The 16,711-nt window shown below is 45.8% G+C and overlaps 1 protein-coding gene across 1 annotated transcript in view; it reads right to left on the minus strand.

Annotated features, from left to right (window-relative positions):
• Positions 1–1,035: 1,035 nt before the first annotated feature.
• Positions 1,036–16,711, minus strand: part of TBC1D8 (TBC1 domain family member 8) — a gene marked incomplete at its 5' end in the record, with an annotated part of 33,167 nt that continues 17,491 nt past the window's right edge. The window contains 5 exons of the mRNA XM_006107919.3: positions 1,036–2,190; positions 2,947–3,044; positions 3,346–3,435; positions 11,822–11,887; positions 12,312–12,552. Coding sequence (XP_006107981.3) covers positions 1,711–2,190; positions 2,947–3,044; positions 3,346–3,435; positions 11,822–11,887; positions 12,312–12,552 — 975 coding nt within the window. The remainder of the gene's footprint in view (positions 2,191–2,946; positions 3,045–3,345; positions 3,436–11,821; positions 11,888–12,311; positions 12,553–16,711) is intronic.

Genomic DNA, 16,711 nt, shown 5'->3' on the forward strand with positions numbered 1-16,711 from the left:
GATGGGAATGTAAATTGCGTAGGGCGGGGTCACAGGGAGTCGCCGTGTGGAGACTCAGCGGCCCCTTGCCTATCCAGGACTCCAGGACTTTGCGTCCCCCAGTGCCGGCGAGCAGCCGAGCGCCAGAGCCTCCCTCGCTTTCTGACCCGCTGGAAGGCCGTGCCGTCTCTCGCCTTGGGGCCTGGGGCCTCAGAGACCCGCCCGAACCAGCTCAGTGGATTTGAGAGTTTGTAAAAGCACAGTCATTCCCTCTTGTGCCTCTGGCACAGCCCTGAGGGTAGGGCGGGGTCACAGGGAGTCGCCAGCGTGGAGGAAATAGCGATGGCGGCGGCTCCGCGCCCCTCGCCTCCCCGGGACACCAGGACTTCTTGTCCCTCAGTGCCGGCGAGCAGCCACGTGTCAGAGCTTCCCTCGCTCTCCGACCACTGCAAGGCCGTGGCCGCCTCTCCCTGTGGGATCTGGGGCCTCAGAGACCCGCCCTGAGCAAGCCCAGAGGATTCGAGGGTTCGTAAAAAACCGAGAATCCATTTGCAGCCCGCGTGGGCGTGTGACTGCGTACCTCTGGTTTTGGTGCCTCCGTAGCTCCCACTCAGTCTCACTGCGCTTCTTTCTTTTCCTCCAGTTGTAGATCTCCCACTGGGCCAACTTCCCCATGGTTCTGAGTGGCGGTTGTTTACTTCATAGTTGATAGTTTCAGTGATGCTGTGAGAGAGCAGCACACACAGGTCCGCTCCCTACGCCGCCATCTTGGTTCTCTCCCCATGAGATATTTTTAGTTCCAGTTTACATGGGGCTAAAGCCCAGAGGGCTAAAGCTTATCCAGCCCAAAATCTGAATACGGCTGAGAACAGTGTTGCAGGGATGATACTACATTACTGTGTGCAGAATTGCAAGGGTTAAAGACCCCACCGTGGTGCACTGCTGACTTAGAGCACCAGGTATTGGGGGGGGGTAGGGGGAAGTCCTCCAGCCTCTGTTCACTGCACAACCCAGACCTCAGAACTCAAATACTGCGAGGTATAAACAAGGACCAAAGTCGGTACAAAAATTTCTTATTAAAAATCTTGGAGGCCAACATTGATAGCATGATTTATACACAACATTTTTGTAAGGAAAGTGAATACAACCAAATATATTAAAATGGTTTCAATTACCAGCATTGAAACAAAATTTGTGCAAAGAAAAAGCCAGATGCAATTGCATAGACAGTGGCTCTTAGATCTTCAAAGTGAACTTGACTCTAGACCTCCCATTATCCAAGTGAAAAATGAGCTTGGGCGTTTCTTAGTCTGGGTTAGCATGGAGCCTTGGACCCGTGTTCTATCTGAATGAAAACACAGCAGCGGTGGTGCCTATTTCAGTGAATCTGATAGTCAAACGGCCTGGCCTGGCTGCTGTGGCTCAGTTTGTTGGAGCGGCATCCTGCGCACCGGAAGGCTACAGGTTTGATTTCCAGTCAGGGCACGTGACAGGTTGCAGGTCCCATCCCAGGCCAGGGTTTGTATGGGAGGCAACCAGTATCAGTGTCTCTCCCTCTTAATAAAGAACACAATGTTGAGGGTTGCATCAGTTCTGGCCACAGTTGGGGCTGTCAGGTTGCTTACCTGGATGCCCAGAACATAGACTATACTCAGAATGAATGAGACTGAAACCTGGATTTATGGGGCCGACAGTCCACAAATGGGTGGTTCTTGCTTTGTTATGGCCAACTCATCTCAGCAAGTCACTATCTTGCTTAAGTTCAGGCAGTGATTGGCTGCTCATTTCTAAAGTTTTGAGGTTGTACTGATTGATCTTGGCATTTTCAAGTTTGGATTTAATGTCCAGTGGCTTTTCAAAAAAGTTTACTAATGACTGTTCAGTCAGAAGTGAAGCTAATATGTGTTCAAGGGAGACTGTCCAGTCCCCTTCCGCCTCTTCAGGAAATGCCCTGGCGTCCTGGGGAGCTGTCCCAGTGTCTGTGTCCACAAAAACAGAGTCCTGCTCAGGAGAAGGTGCTGAGGCCCGCGGCCCCTCCCCGCTCTCCTGGGAGCAGCTCCCCAAGCTGCTGCTGCTGCTGCTGTGCTGCCCCACCTCCCCGATCTGTAGCAGGAGCGTGGTGACCGTGGCGATGGCTTGGTACAAGTTGTTTTCCTCTGGGTCTTCGTGGAACATGCTGTACAAAGTTTTACAGAACTGGATAAATTCTCTCTGGAATATAAAAAAGTATATAGCAGCATGACCAGGATGGAAGTATAGTGCATTCTTAAAAGAACTGGGAAGCAAAACATGAGAAAAGGTAGCCTCTGCCTTTTGCCTCCAAGGAATTTCAGCACACTCAGAAGTGTGCTATTCATCTACACAGCTATTGAGTGTGTGCACACCTTTCAACCCACAAGTGCTGGGATGTGGCATAGAAACCAAGGTTTTGGAGATTCAACTGGTGTTGAAGCAACTGGAGTATACTAGTTTTTTAGGGAAGAAAGCTGTGTCCACAGTGCCCCCATATGCTATCACCAGGGAAGAAACTGACTTGATCATGACCTGGGTAAATGGGTGTGATAGAAAAACCTTTCAAAGACATGAACCAGCCCTGGCTAGTTTGACTCTGGCTAGAGCCTCAGCCTGTGGACTGAAGGGTCCTGGGTTCCATAAAGGTCGAGGGCACATGCCCAGGTTGTGGGCTTGATCTCCAGTAAGGGGTGTGCGGGAGGCAGCTGGTCAATGATTCCTTCTCATTGATGTTTCTATCTCTCCCTCTCTCTGAAATCAAAAATATTTTTTAAAAATCTAGGAAGCAGTGTGTCCTGTTCTGAAGACATTTTAATTACCACAATGTCTAGCTCCCAGAAGTTACAAAACCCTTTGATTATGGCTTTGGTGGTAAAGGAGCCCCAGCTTAATTATTAGGCTTACTTCTGAACAGATCGACAAAAGTTAATTCTTCACACAGAATATAGTCCATACCTGGCTCATTTGGGGCAACTCAGTCTCAGATTTAGCTTTTTCTTTGGCTAAATCCTTAATCATCTGCTTTAGCTGTTTCTTGTAGTCGGAGGCATCATCTGAGACAAAGGAAACAATATATAGTTTAAATAATTTCAGTAAAAGCAAAACAGAGAAGGGGAGGTGAGAAATTAAACCAAGATCTACAAACAGCCTAGGTAAATGGGAGAGAGCAAAGGACCACGAAGGGGGTGTGGCTGCTGGGTGACTTGCTACTAGAGGACCGTGGGCAGTCACCCGGGACACTGCAGCCCTGTGGGCTCCTGGCCTTGGGAAGCAGTGTGCTCAGTACTGAGTCTCAGGACGGGGAAAGTCTAAGGAGAGCCACCAGCTGGCTCCTGACAGTGAAAAGGTACATGCCTTTTGCTTTCCCAAAGACCAGGGGTCTTGATGTGGACAGCAGAGGGTTCTTCAGTGGTGACTGGCTGTCTTGGTCATCTTCAGTGAGGGCTTAAAAAGAGATTGAACAAATTACTGTAACCAAAATCAAAGCTTTTTAGGTAAAGAAGCTAATAGATAAGTAAGCTAAGCCAGCAGCCCCCAACCTCAGCTGCAGCCTTTGCAGGATCTGCGGAGCCCAGTGCACACCAAGGTGATGCCTTTCCCTGGTGCCAATCCTGCTGCGGTTAATGACGTGCCAGTTCATAGGACTGACAGGCACTGGCCGGGAAGTGTGTGGAGTAAGATCCATTGTGTTTAAATACAAGTCAGTTTATATGTACGTATGTCCTACACACAAATTTTACACAGAATCTTGAGATGGGTTAACAGGGAATTTAAACTTCTCGTGTTGTTTTCCCCTGAGCACATGCTGTTATATAATTTCTAACAAACTGCAAAAAGCTTTACTGGATGCAAAGCACTTTATTACAAGTTTTGAATTGCACAAAGGTCCAGTTATATCAGAACCCTAATGCACTGCTGATGGAGTAGAAGGTATTACAGCCCTTTGGGAAGAAGTCTGGCAGTTCCTCAAAAAGTTAAACATAAATTACTATTCAACCCCAAAATTCCACTAGACAGGTAGGTATACACCAAATGGGAATGGAAAAGTGTCAGCTCAAAAACTTGTACACCGGTGCCTGTAGCAGCGTTGTTCCTAAGAATTGGTGAATGGATAAATTATGGCATGCCCGTATCACATTTAGCCACAAATGACATATTGGTACATGCTGCCACCCTGATGAACCTTTAAAACGTACTAAGTGAAAGCAGCCAGACAAGAGCACATACCGCATGATTCCCTTTCTATGAAATGCCTGGACGAGGCAAGTCTGTAGACTCCACAGAGCAGTGGTTCTCAACCTTCCTAATGCCGCGACCCTTTAATACAGTTCCTCATGTTGTGGTGACCCCCCAACCATAAAATTATTTTTGTTGCTACTTCATAACTAATTTTTCTACTGTTATGAATCATAAATATCTGATAATGCTATATGTGTTTTCCGATGGTCATGATCCACAGGTTGAGAACCGCTGCTCCAGAGGAAAATGGATGAACTGGGGCAAAGCCACACGGTATGGGCTTGCTTTCTGGGGTGATGACAAGCTGCACACTTTAAATAAATTGTACAGTATGATTTATAGATTAATAAAACTTATAAAGGGGGTTATGGACAAAGGATCCTCATTTTAAAAGCAACCTCAGCTTATTTGTAAACCATTCACTGTGAAATCAAAGGCAAAATTCAGTTGTGATGGAACAAATGCCCACAAAATGGTACCAAAGCCTTGATAAGCTACCCTCTCCTTGACAGGTTTCTGTTTTTTTTCCTTATTTTTTTCTTTTCTATTACAAAGATAGTCATTCTCTTTCCCAACTTTGCCCAAGACAAATTCTACACAGTGGCACATGTGAAGCCACTCAGAACTGAATAGGAGGAAAATTACAAACACTGGGTGGTCCTGGGGCCAGCATGATGGAAATGGACTCCTGGGAAACAGGCCCTGAGATGTCAACAGGACACGGTCTCTATCCTCAGACCTTGGTATACCAAACAAACCTATTCACAAGTCACTAACATGCTTCAACGCAAGAACCAATAAACACAAATGTCATGGGAGTCTACGGCAGGAAGATTCACACGGTGGACAGTGTCCAGAAAAGAGGCAGATAAAATCAACAGTGACAGAACTGGAAAGGCCAATCAACCACAGAGCAGGGCTTCCGACCTCTCCAGTTCTGGCACAGAAAACACGACCTGACTGGGCACTAGGACACAATGCATTAGGGAAGAGTAAACCGAGTTTATATACAATCCTCAAATGTACTTGCAGCCTTTTAATGAGCTATTTGAACTTTTATTATAAATGTAACCTTATTTTTGTAATTCCAATCTATATAATAAAGAGCCAGGGTCATAACATCTAAGGCTTGTGGCAACCCAGCACTGACTGCCTTAGGGGCTGCAGATCAGGCCCAGAGAAAGGCCTGCAGAGAGAGAGGCAGGGTCTGATCCGTAGCCACTGTGGCAGCCCTTGATCAGAACTTGCCTCTCTCTCCCAGCCTGGCCAACAGCCGCACCTCCATTTCTCTCCAGGCCTCCACCGGGCTGCTGATCAGGCCCAGAGATGCTGACTAGCATAGAAACTGACCAATCAGAACCAAATTGGCCGGCAGAGGAGGGCAGTTGGGGGTGATCAGGCAGGCAGGCAGAGAGGTTAGGGCAGCCGTGGGCAAACTACGGCCCGCGGGCCGGATCCGACCCGTTTGAAATGAATAAAACTAAAAAAAAAAAGACCGTACCCTTTTATGTAATGATGTTTACTTTGAATTTGTATTAGTTCACACAAACACTCCATCCATGCTTTTGTTCCGGCCCTCCAGTCCAGTTTAAGAACCCATTGTGGCCCTCGAGTCAAAAAGTTTGCGCACCCCTGGGTTAGGGGCAATCAGGCAAGTGAGTGGTTAGGAGCCAGTGGTCCCAGATTGTGAGAGGGGAGTTTGACCGTCGGTTTAGGCCCGATCCCACATAGGGATCGGGCCTAAACTGGTGGTTAGACATCCCCTGAGGGGTTCCCTGATTGGAGTGGGTGCAGGCTGGGCTGAGGGAACCCCTCCTCCGTGCACGAATTTCATGCACCAGGCTGTGTGTGTGTGTGTGTGTGTGTGTGTATGCGCGCGCGCGCGCGCGTGTGCGTATAAAATTCATAATTCAAGGTTATAAATGAATTAAACATTTAAAGTTTTCATTTTGTCTCACTTCAAGGACTGCACAAGTTAAAATCTGGTGAATGATTTACATTTGGTTATCTGAAACTCCCTTATCTCTTAATCAGCTTTCAATACAATCTGGCCTCCAGATGCATTTCTCCATCATATTTTCTTGCAAAAGCAAAATAGTGCTCTCCTGTTACCCCCTCCACGTGGTTGGAAAAAACAAATATGGGACTTGAATTTGGATTAGGAATTCCAGTATATCCGAGTCACTGATGAGAAAACCAACTAAAGCAGCTGTCGCCAACCTTTCAGACTTCACAGACCACCAGTTGTGTAAAGTATCCAACTGGTGTCTCAGGTATCGACTGTAAAAAAGTCACTTGAGGTATATAAGTACTGGATTAATCTAATATCTTAATGGCTTCCTGGCAATAATTTCACAAAAATTTTTTTAAGTCAGTTTGTATTCTACAGTTCATATTTTTAAAAATCTTCTAGTGGCATTTTCAACTCAGATTCCAATCTAAAGAACAGATCTCTCACCAAACCCAAGCTGTCCATTGCCAAGCCAGTGTGCCTGGCATCACTTCTACCTGGCTGGTGTCAGCACTGGCCAAGTTGTTAGAAGGTGAACTGTCACTTTTTGTGTCCTGTGAGAAGTTGACCTTTGCAAGTTTCCTCAGTACATCATCTGTTTTTCAGAACCATTCTCAAACTGAATCTTCACACTGACTGCATTCTCTGAAGGAAGTTCTTGATCCTGGGAGGAGTCATCATTTAGCTCATCTTTTTCCACCCCAGCTGGTGACCTGCTCATGTATGCCACGTCGGTCGTACTCATTGATAATGTGGCCTTTCCTATGAACCAGGAGGTCATGGATCGGTTCCTCGTCAGGGCACATGCACGTGCCCAGGTTGTGGGCTCGATCCCCAGTAGGGGTGTGCAGGAGGCAGCTGATCAATGAAATCTCTCTCACTGATGTTTCTCTCCCTCTTCCTTCCTCTCTGAAATAAAAATACATTTAAAGAGTAGTAATAGAGATTAGGAACCAAGATGGCAGTATAGGTAAACACTGGAGATTGCTGCCTCGCACAACCACTTCAAAAATACAACTAAAGGACGGAACGGACATCAGCCAGAACCACTGGAAGGCTGGCTGAGTGGAAATTCTACAACTAGAAGGAAAGAGAAAAGCATACCGAGACTCAGAGGAGGTGCAGTGCGGAAGTAAATACTGAGGTGCGGAGGTGCATGTGGAGTGGGCTGGCGGCTGAGGGCACGGTTGTCGTTTTCAATCGGGAGGGAGTCTCAGGCTCTGAGCTCCAGTTCCGGGCGAGTCTCTAGGGACCCAGACTCATACGGGAGAAGTGGGACTGTCTGGCATCAGTCGGAACCCAAGGGCAGCTTTCTCTTGGAGGGGCTTGCAGCGATTACCGGGACACTGAGAAGCAGAGCCTCTGAGGGCAAGACTGAAAGCAGCCATAACTGTTAGCCCTGCCCTGTTGATCCCGTGGGACCCGCCCCGCCCAAGCCCTGCAGGGAGGCTTTTGCTGAATAGCCTCAGGCAAAGGCTAGATTAGCACCTCCCTACAGGTCCAGGAGCCAGGAAACCCAGAGGTCAGAGTGGGACCATCCAGTTTGCAGCTCCCTGGAAACAAAGGACACACTCAGGGGGCAGACTCAGTGAGCACCAAAGCCCCATTGAAGCAAGTCTTGCCCCAGAGGGGTGTCCCCAGCACAGAAGTTCTCCCACTGCAGACACAGCTGATTCTCACAGCCAATTGGCCTGGAGGCCAATTCCTCCCAGTGATAACTACAACAATCAAGGCTTAACTACAACAAGACTGTGCATAAAGCCCACAAGGGAGTGCACCAAGAGTGTCCTCCTCAGGTAATTGGGGAGGCTGAACCACTGGGCCCTAGAGGACACTTAGCACAGAAAACCACTTTATCAATACAGGGAAGCATAAAAAATGCCGAGACAAAGAAAAAGGACACAAATGACAGAAATAGAGGAAAGAAAATTGCTGGATATAGAGTTCAAAACCACACTTTTAAGGTCTTTAAAGAACTGTCTAGAAGCCACCGATAAACTTAGTAAGGCCCTCAAAAAGACTGATGAGACTGCCGATAAATGTATTGAGATCCTCAAGAAATCTAATGAGACCCTCGATGTTGTGATAAAGGACCAACTAGAAATTAAGCATACACTGACTGAAATAAAGAATATTATACAGACTCCCAACAGCAGACCAGAGGATCGCAAGAATCAAGTCAAAGATTTGAAATACGAAGAAGCAAAAAACACCCAACCGGAAAAGCAAAATGAAAAAAGAATCCAAAAATACGAAGATAGTGTAAGGAGCCTCTGGGACAGCTTCAAGCGTACCAACATCCGAATTATAGGGGTGCCAGAAGAAGAGAGAGAGCAAGATATTGAAAACCTATTTGAAGAAATAATGACAGAGAACTTCCCCTACCTGGTGAAAGAAATAGACTTACAAGTCCAGGAAGCACAGAGAACCCTAAACAAAAGGAATCCAAAGAGGACCACACCAAGACACATCATAATTAAAATGCCAAGAGCAAAAGACAAAGAGAATCCTAAAAGCAGCAAGAGAAAGAAAGTTAGTTACCTACAAGGGAGTACCCATACGACTGTCAGCTGATTTCTCAACAGAAACTTTGCAGGCCAGAAGGGAGTGGCAAGAAATATTCAAAGTGATGAATACCGAGAACCTACAACCAAGATTACTTTATCCAGCAGAGCTATCATTCAGAATTGAAGGTCAGATAAAGAGCTTCACAGATAAGGAAAAGCTAAAGGAGTTCATCACCACCAAACCAGTATTATATGAAATGCTGAAAGGTATCCTTTAAGAAGAGGAAGAAGAAGAAAAAGGTAAAGATACAAATTATGAACAACAAATACACAGCTATCAACAAGTGAATCTAAAAATCAAGTGAATAAATAATCTGATGAACAGTATGAACTGGTGATTATAATGGAATCAGGGACATAGAAAGGGAATGGACAGACTATTCTTGGGGGGGAAAGGAGTGTGGGGGGTGCGGGAAGAGATTGGACAATAATCCATGTGCACCTATGGATGAGGACAGTGGGTGGGGAGTGAGGGCAGAGGGTGGGGTGGGAACTGGGTGGAGGGGAGTTATGGTGGGAAAAAAGAGGAACCAATGTAATAATCTGAACAATAAAGATTTAATAAAAATAAATAAATAAAAAAATAAAAAGTAGTAATAATGTGGTCCTTAGAGCAGTGTAGTGACCCTTCAGTTTTCTTGGTTTCCAGTAGGTATTTTGACATACAGGCATGTTCCCAAAAGTGGGAGAGTATAGTTTATTTTCAGTATTGTTTCTGAGTGTAACCGTAAGAAAAGACCGATCAGAGAGAACCAAGATGGTGGGTATAAACTGAGTGCCGAACTTTCCTCTTAGGCACACATTAGTCATCCTGACTTACTAGTCTCTGGGATACTGTTCAGCCCTGTGTCACCTGAGACAGCAGCAAATCATCTGGACATTTCTTTTCTGTTGCCTTTGCTAAGCAGTGGAGCCAATGAGTGAGCTCTCCTAGAACTCGGAGGGCCCGAGGCCCTGCCTCCGCTTCCTGAGTGGCAGCAGAAGCCTCAGCTCGGGCCCAGGGTCAGCGGCTGCAGGGGCCAGGCGCTGGGCCTCCCACCAGGCAGACAGACGTACTCTGGGCCCACATTCACACTGTGACCCGCAGCAAACTTCCTCATGAGAGTTCAACTCTTCCAACTAGTGCATCTGTCCTACCTTTAATCCAAAAGTTATTCATTATTGGTGGAATGCATATATTTGTTAAAATTAAATTTATTTAAATGAAAATACTTAAATGTATTGTGGCTTGTCATGGCCTTGGCAGATTGATGTGTTTAACTGCAGGTTTTAGAGTCTGCATTCTTAAGACTTTTTAAAAAAAAACTGCATAAAAATTCAAATAATAAATCAAATCTTCCATTTAACAATTTAAATTCAGAGTCACACAATATAAGTATTACAATTTTATATATTCAGAACATTTTTGAAAAATGGATTTTCTGAAGCCATAAAGGTCTTAAATTGATTAATATAATTAAAATATGCCTTTTAGAAATAAACTTGTAATTTGGAAACAATAATTCAATATGAAGTATTGAGAATCAAATATCAATCTCAAATGATATAAAAAAACTAATATATTTAAAGCTATACCAAGAATGAGATCTATATGATCTTTGTAACTTTTCTATAAATCTAAAATTATCACAAAATAAAGTTATTTAAAACTCAAGATGAAATCATTGAATAAAATTAAGTCAATCATGTCGTATTTAGCAATACCAGATAGAATGATTATGAAAAGACGGTAATGACAATGATGATAATAAAGAAATAACTATGCATGTCTTCTATGTTAGTAGGAAAACATGAAAAATAAGAGCAAATTATGTTTGCATAAATGGCAAAGAACTTCACTGATTCTGTTTGCAGGGAAGTAGCAATGAAGTGCCATAGGAAAACATGAAAAATAAGAGCAAATTATGTTTGCATAAATGGCAAAGAACTTCACTGATTCTGTTTGCAGGGAAGTAGCAATGAAGTGCCATAGCGCGCCCCGGAGGTAATGTACACAATGTTACACATCAGCCCAGTAATGCCAACCTCATGCCCCAGGCGCCTCATGCAATACCTGGAGGTGAACACCACGTCTGGTCCTGTAGATTTCAAAAAGCCACTGGCCTGGCCTGGAAGCCTAACAGTGCCCCAGGCGCCTCATGCAATACCTGGAGGTGAACACCACGTCTGGTCCTGTAGATTTCAAAACTGCTTCCTTTGTTCCTGGTTACCACTGCTTCAATTTAAAGGAAGCAAGGCCTTACATGTTGGAAAACTGAAGGGATTCTTCAGAAGCAGTAGCATAAAAGAGCCATCTGCTGAGACCACCAGGCCTGGCTTCCCCATACATCCACAGGCCAGCAATTCCTACAGTATGGTCCTTGGACCAGCGGGTCAGAAGCCAGGGCTCAGGCAGGTGTGCTGCCAAGTCCTGAAGGCTTCTGCTGCCCACTCGCATCAGAGCCACCGCCATCGGCCACAGCACGGCACTCAAATCTGCCGTCAGGAACCCTAAGTCAGAAACATCGCGCCCGGCCGGCGGGGCTCAGTGGCTGAGCATTGGCCTAGGAACCAGGAGGTCACAGTTGGATTCCCAGTCAGGGCACATGCCCAGATTGTGGGCTCGATCCCCAGTAGGGGGCGTGAAGGAGGCAGCTGATCAATTATTCTCATCAGTGATGTTTCTATCTCTCCTCCCTCTCTGAAATCAATAAAAATATGTTTTTAAAAAAGAAACATTGGTTGCTTCCAGTCTAAATGAAATTCAGAAAGAACTTGAGGCCCTGACTGTGTGGCTCAGTTGGTAGAGCACTGTCCCCTACACAGAAAGGTCACAGGTTCAATTCCTGGTCAGGGTGTATACCCAGCTAGGGTGCCTACGGGAGACAACAGTTGATGTTTTTCTCTCAAATAGATGCTTCTCTCCCTTCCTCTCTCTCTAAACCAATAAAAAATAAAAAGAACTTTTGTGTTGTGCGCAAAGCTGGTCAGTGTTAAGGCAGAACAGAGCCCGGTATGTCTCAGAATTTCTTACCGGGAGGAACGTGGAGCCTGTAGAGCAGTTTAATTTTCTCATTCATTTCTCCATTATACATAGCGTCTGGGAGAAAGAGAGCAGATGCAAGCAGTTCACATACACTTGTCATAGAGAACTTCCTCCTCCCCTGCTCCCAGGCCCACTGTGTGCATGAGCATGTGAAGGGTGGTGACGGGTGACTGCTGAGCTGCCAGGGAGCCTCATGCCTTCCGAAGGCTCTTTTTATGTGTAAGCATTAGGGACGTGGCTTCTAGCAAGTCCCCACTCCCCGGCGCCATGAGAACAGCTCAGTGACCTGGGGGCTGAGAGCCTGGCCCCCCCTTCAGGAAGCATAGAGACCTCAGGAGGAGCCTGCAGTGATTTTAAAAATCACAAACTTGTGTCAGGCCATTCACAAGGACAGTTCATTGTTCCTGCTACACAGTACACCTTGCACTGTGTTCACAGACTCACACCCAAAGCAACGTGCTGCGGTCAGCAGTCCTACCGAGGCAGCTGGCAAATGCTTTGAATTCGATAAGATGGTCCATGTTGTCGTCCAGGAGCCGGAAGGTCCTCTCGGCGAGGATCTCCGTGTGCGCCCCGCAGGTCCATGGCGAGACCAGCTGGAACAGGCGTGCAAACTGCCGGCTGTCTATGCGGTACTGCTCGGCGTAGGGCCGGCTGGGGTCGTGGCGGGCAGGCCCGGGCCGCGGCTGCTCCCAGTAGCAGCTCATCATGTGCTCCCGCTGAAAGCAGAGGGGCCGCGGCCACTCACCACAGTTGGAGGCATTCCCTGCCTTGTCAAATCATTACTATTGAATACGCAACATTGCAACACAAATGGAAAAATTAAGTCACGGGTCTCACCACTCCGACCAGACATGTAAAGTTTTTCCTTGCTACCATGTGAGTGTAATTTGGACACCCTTTTTTATTAAGGTTTTTCTTCTTTGTAGCAAATGTATTTATAAAATTTACCATTTTAACCATTTGTAAATGTACAGCTCAGCTACCATAGTTTTAATTATAGAGGACATGCAGTGTTTAATTTGATGTTTATGTAGCCAAAGCTACAGGATACAAAAGGAGCAACACTTGGTTACCTGTCGGAGGGAAAATGGGGGCAGGGAACCAAATGTGGAAAAACATACTTGTTTTATATGTTCTAAATGTTCAATCACATGAATATATTAACGATTCAAAAAAGTCAAAGTACGAAACACAGGTGGTATGAAAGTCTGAACAGACTGAAAACTAAAGACATCAGAACTGGCCCAGGCACTGGGGACCACCCCCCAACCCCCCCCCCCCCCCCGCCCCGTTACGTCCCCTCCCGGGATGTCTCAATTCACAACTCGGGTCCCCACACGTGCCCACACCACACTGTGCCAGCGCACACTCCATTTTGGACAGAAACCAAAATGCCATTCACCATTTTATTGTCACAGTCACTGTGACATGCTCCTTCAGCAGCCTTTGCAGAATCGCGACACGCAGCACGCAGGTCTAATACAGTCGCTCCTGAAAGCCCCAGCGCACTGAGCTGCCGTGGGCATGTGGCGCCTGCGATGCAGACGCCCATGGAGCCCTGCCCGGAAGAGCACCGCACGGGAGCCGAGGACGAGTCCCACCCGTGTGCACAGAGCCCCCCACACGCCAACAACATAGAAGCAGGCGCGGCGCCCACAGGCAGCACGGGAAGGGCCCAATCAGCCAGTGAACTCCTGGAGCGACTCAGCCTCACTGAGGAGCAAGCAAGGTTAAAGTAAAAGAAAATGCGGTTTCTACAAGACTAGGAAGGCGTTCAAAGGTCCGTAACATTAAATGCTGGAGGGAGCGGCCGCAGGAGTGCGCGTGCGAGACATCCTCCGTGGACCTGGAATCTGAAAGCTCAAAGCCCTCACAGCTGCCTGTCCGGGCGGCGCCGAGGGAGCCCCGCAGGGCAGCAGCGTCTGGGCGACGTCTACTCAGGCAGCACTGTGCATCGAGCAGCAAAAACTGGAGACACAAATGTCCCTGAATAAGTAAACATTAAGTAAATGATGGTTCTGCCCTACAGTGAAGCTGTGTAGCCATTTTATAAGAATGAGGAAGAGCTGCAGATACTGATTTAGAAAAATGTTCATGACTGCCTGGCCGGCGTGGCTCAGTGGTTGAGTGTTGACCTATGAACCAGGTCTTGGTTTGATTTTCGGTCAGGGCACATGCCTGGGTTGTGGGCTCGAACTCCAATGTGGGGCGTGCAGGAGGCAGCCAATCAATGATTCTCTCATCATTGATGTTTCTACTCTCTCTCCCTCTCCCGTCCTCTCTGAAATCAATAAAATATATATATATAAAAGAAAATATTCATGACAAAAAATTGCAGGCCATTATGTGCACATAATCTTGTTTTTGTGTGGAAAAAAGGATAAGCCTGTGTGTGTGTGTGTGTGTTCACAGAGAGAGAACATAAGGGTAAAATCAGGAAAGGACTTGCCATATTGTGAAGAGTACTTCCTGGACAAGATAGGACTGTAGGTGCAGATAGGATAAATCCTTTTTTTTGTTTTTGCTTTAAAGTTTTATATTTTTTCAATGGTGAGAGTAGGTATACTTTTACTTCCGTTAGTTTAAATTTTTTATTGAATTTTGAAAAGTTAACCAGAACATGATGGCAAGTAAAGTGATATTTAACAGACTAAATGCTCTCCTGGGCCTAATATTCCAGCAACAGTGAGCAGATGTGGCTGATGGTGAAGAGGAGCAGGTCCTGGGTGCTCCCAGGAGAGCCCGACACCGAGCGTGCTGCACATGGTCACACCTCACCTGGGAGACAAGGCTCACGAAGTGGTTCTCTAACCGAAAGGATAGGAGGTGGATGTCACAAATCCGAGTTTGTGTGATTTAAAGCCTGCTTTACAGCACGGATGGACCTAGACCAGCCGTGGGCAAACTACGGCCCACGGGCCGGATACGGCCCGTTTGAAATGAATAAAACTAAAATAAAAAAGACCGTACCCTTTTATGTAATGATGTTTACTTTGAATTTATATGAGTTCACACAAACACTCCATCCATGCTTTTGTTCCGGCCCTCCGGTCCAGTTTAAGAACCCATTGTGGCCCTCGAGTCAAAAAGTTTGCCCACCCCTGACCTAGATGATACTATGCCAAGTGAAGTAAGTCAGACAGAGAAAGACAAATACCATATGATCTCACTCATATGTGAAATCTAAAAAATAAAAGCAACAATGAACAACAAAAACACAAAGCCACAGAAAAGAGCTCAGGTTTGTGGTACTGGTGGGGGGCAGTGGGGGCAGCGGGGCAGTTGGTGAGGGTCAGAGGCACACTTTCAGTTCTAAGTGAGCACTGGGATGTAGTTACCGCTTGGAGACTGGATAGCACTGTGTGTGTATATTTGAAAGTTGCTAAGAGAATAGATCCTAAAAGTTCTCATCACAAGGGAAAACACATTGTTTTCTTTTGTGTGTGTGTTCCTATGAGAAGAAGGTGTTAACTAAACTTATTGTGGTGATCCCTTCCCAATGCGTGTGAGTCGAGTCATTCTGTATGCCTGTTCATATCAATCATCTATCCTAATAATAGACAAACATGGTAATTGACCGTACCTTCACTACACCTCCCATTGGCTAATCAGCGAGATATGCAAATTAACTGCCAACAAAGATGCCGACTAATTTGCATACTGCAGGCAGGGCAGGACAGCGGGAGCCGCCAGCGAGAGCCACCATCCAGGCCCCCGTGGGCGACCCCAGAAGCCGCCTGCCCGCTGCCCACGATGGATCCGATCCCGGGCCACTGGCCGGCTCCAGAAGCCCCAGAAGCCGCCTGATATGGTAGTAACTCTATCAGTAAGCACTCTGAAAGTCAGTGGCATAAATGCACCAACTAAAAGACAAATTATGAGGGTGAATAAAAAACAAAACCCACTTTAAATATAAAGACACATATAGATTAAAAGTAAATGAATTAAGCTGCAGCCTGTTTTGCTCAGTGGATAGAGCATTAGCCCATGGACTGCAGGGTCCCAGGTTCGATTTCAGTCAAGGGCATGTACCTCAGTTGCTGGCCTGATCCCCAGTCCCTATCAGAGCATGTGCAGGAGGCAACCAATCAATGTGTCTCTCCCTTTCCCTTCACTCTCTCTAAAATTCAATGGAAAAATATCCTTGGGTGAAGATTAACAAAAACAAAGTAAGTGGATTAAGTAACATTAAAGAGATTATAAGAAAAATATATTCCAAATTTTGTTAGTTGTATAATGGTTATGTTTAAATTATTAACACCTAAGAAATTGGGTGAAGGGTATATATAATATGATGTAGTATTTTATAGTTTTTTTACATGTATGAGATTATTTCAAATTAAAATATTAAAAAATTAAAAATTAATAAAATATTAATTGAAATGTATCTGCATTACATGAAAAATCTCCTAATTGCTTTTAGCATAATTTATTAAATTGTGCTAAAATTTACAAGAGTTCAATTAAAAAATATCTTAATTCTAGATGATATAATAGAAAATATATAATAGGGCAGTTATAAGCACTTATCTAAAAATAAAAATTTAAAGAAGTGAATTTAAAGAAGGGATTAGCCAAAGAAAATATATGCACAACCCATGGACACAGACAACAGTATGGTGATGGCCAGAGAGAAGTGGGGGGCAAGAGCTGGTTAGAGGGGGCAAAAGGGGGGAAATAGGGACATCCTATATAATAATAATAAAAGGCTAATATGCACATTGACTGAACGGCAGAATGGCCGGTTGCTATGATGCGCACTGGCCATCATGGGGCAGACGCTCGATGCAGGAGCTGCCCCCTGGTGGTCAGTGCACTTCCATATGGGGAGTGCCGCTCAGCCAGAAGCTGGCTCATGGTTGGCCAGTGCAGAGG

Source organism: Myotis lucifugus, unplaced genomic scaffold (genome assembly GCF_000147115.1).
Source record: "Myotis lucifugus unplaced genomic scaffold, Myoluc2.0 scaffold_1574, whole genome shotgun sequence".
Classification (NCBI taxonomy): Eukaryota; Metazoa; Chordata; class Mammalia; order Chiroptera; family Vespertilionidae; genus Myotis; species Myotis lucifugus.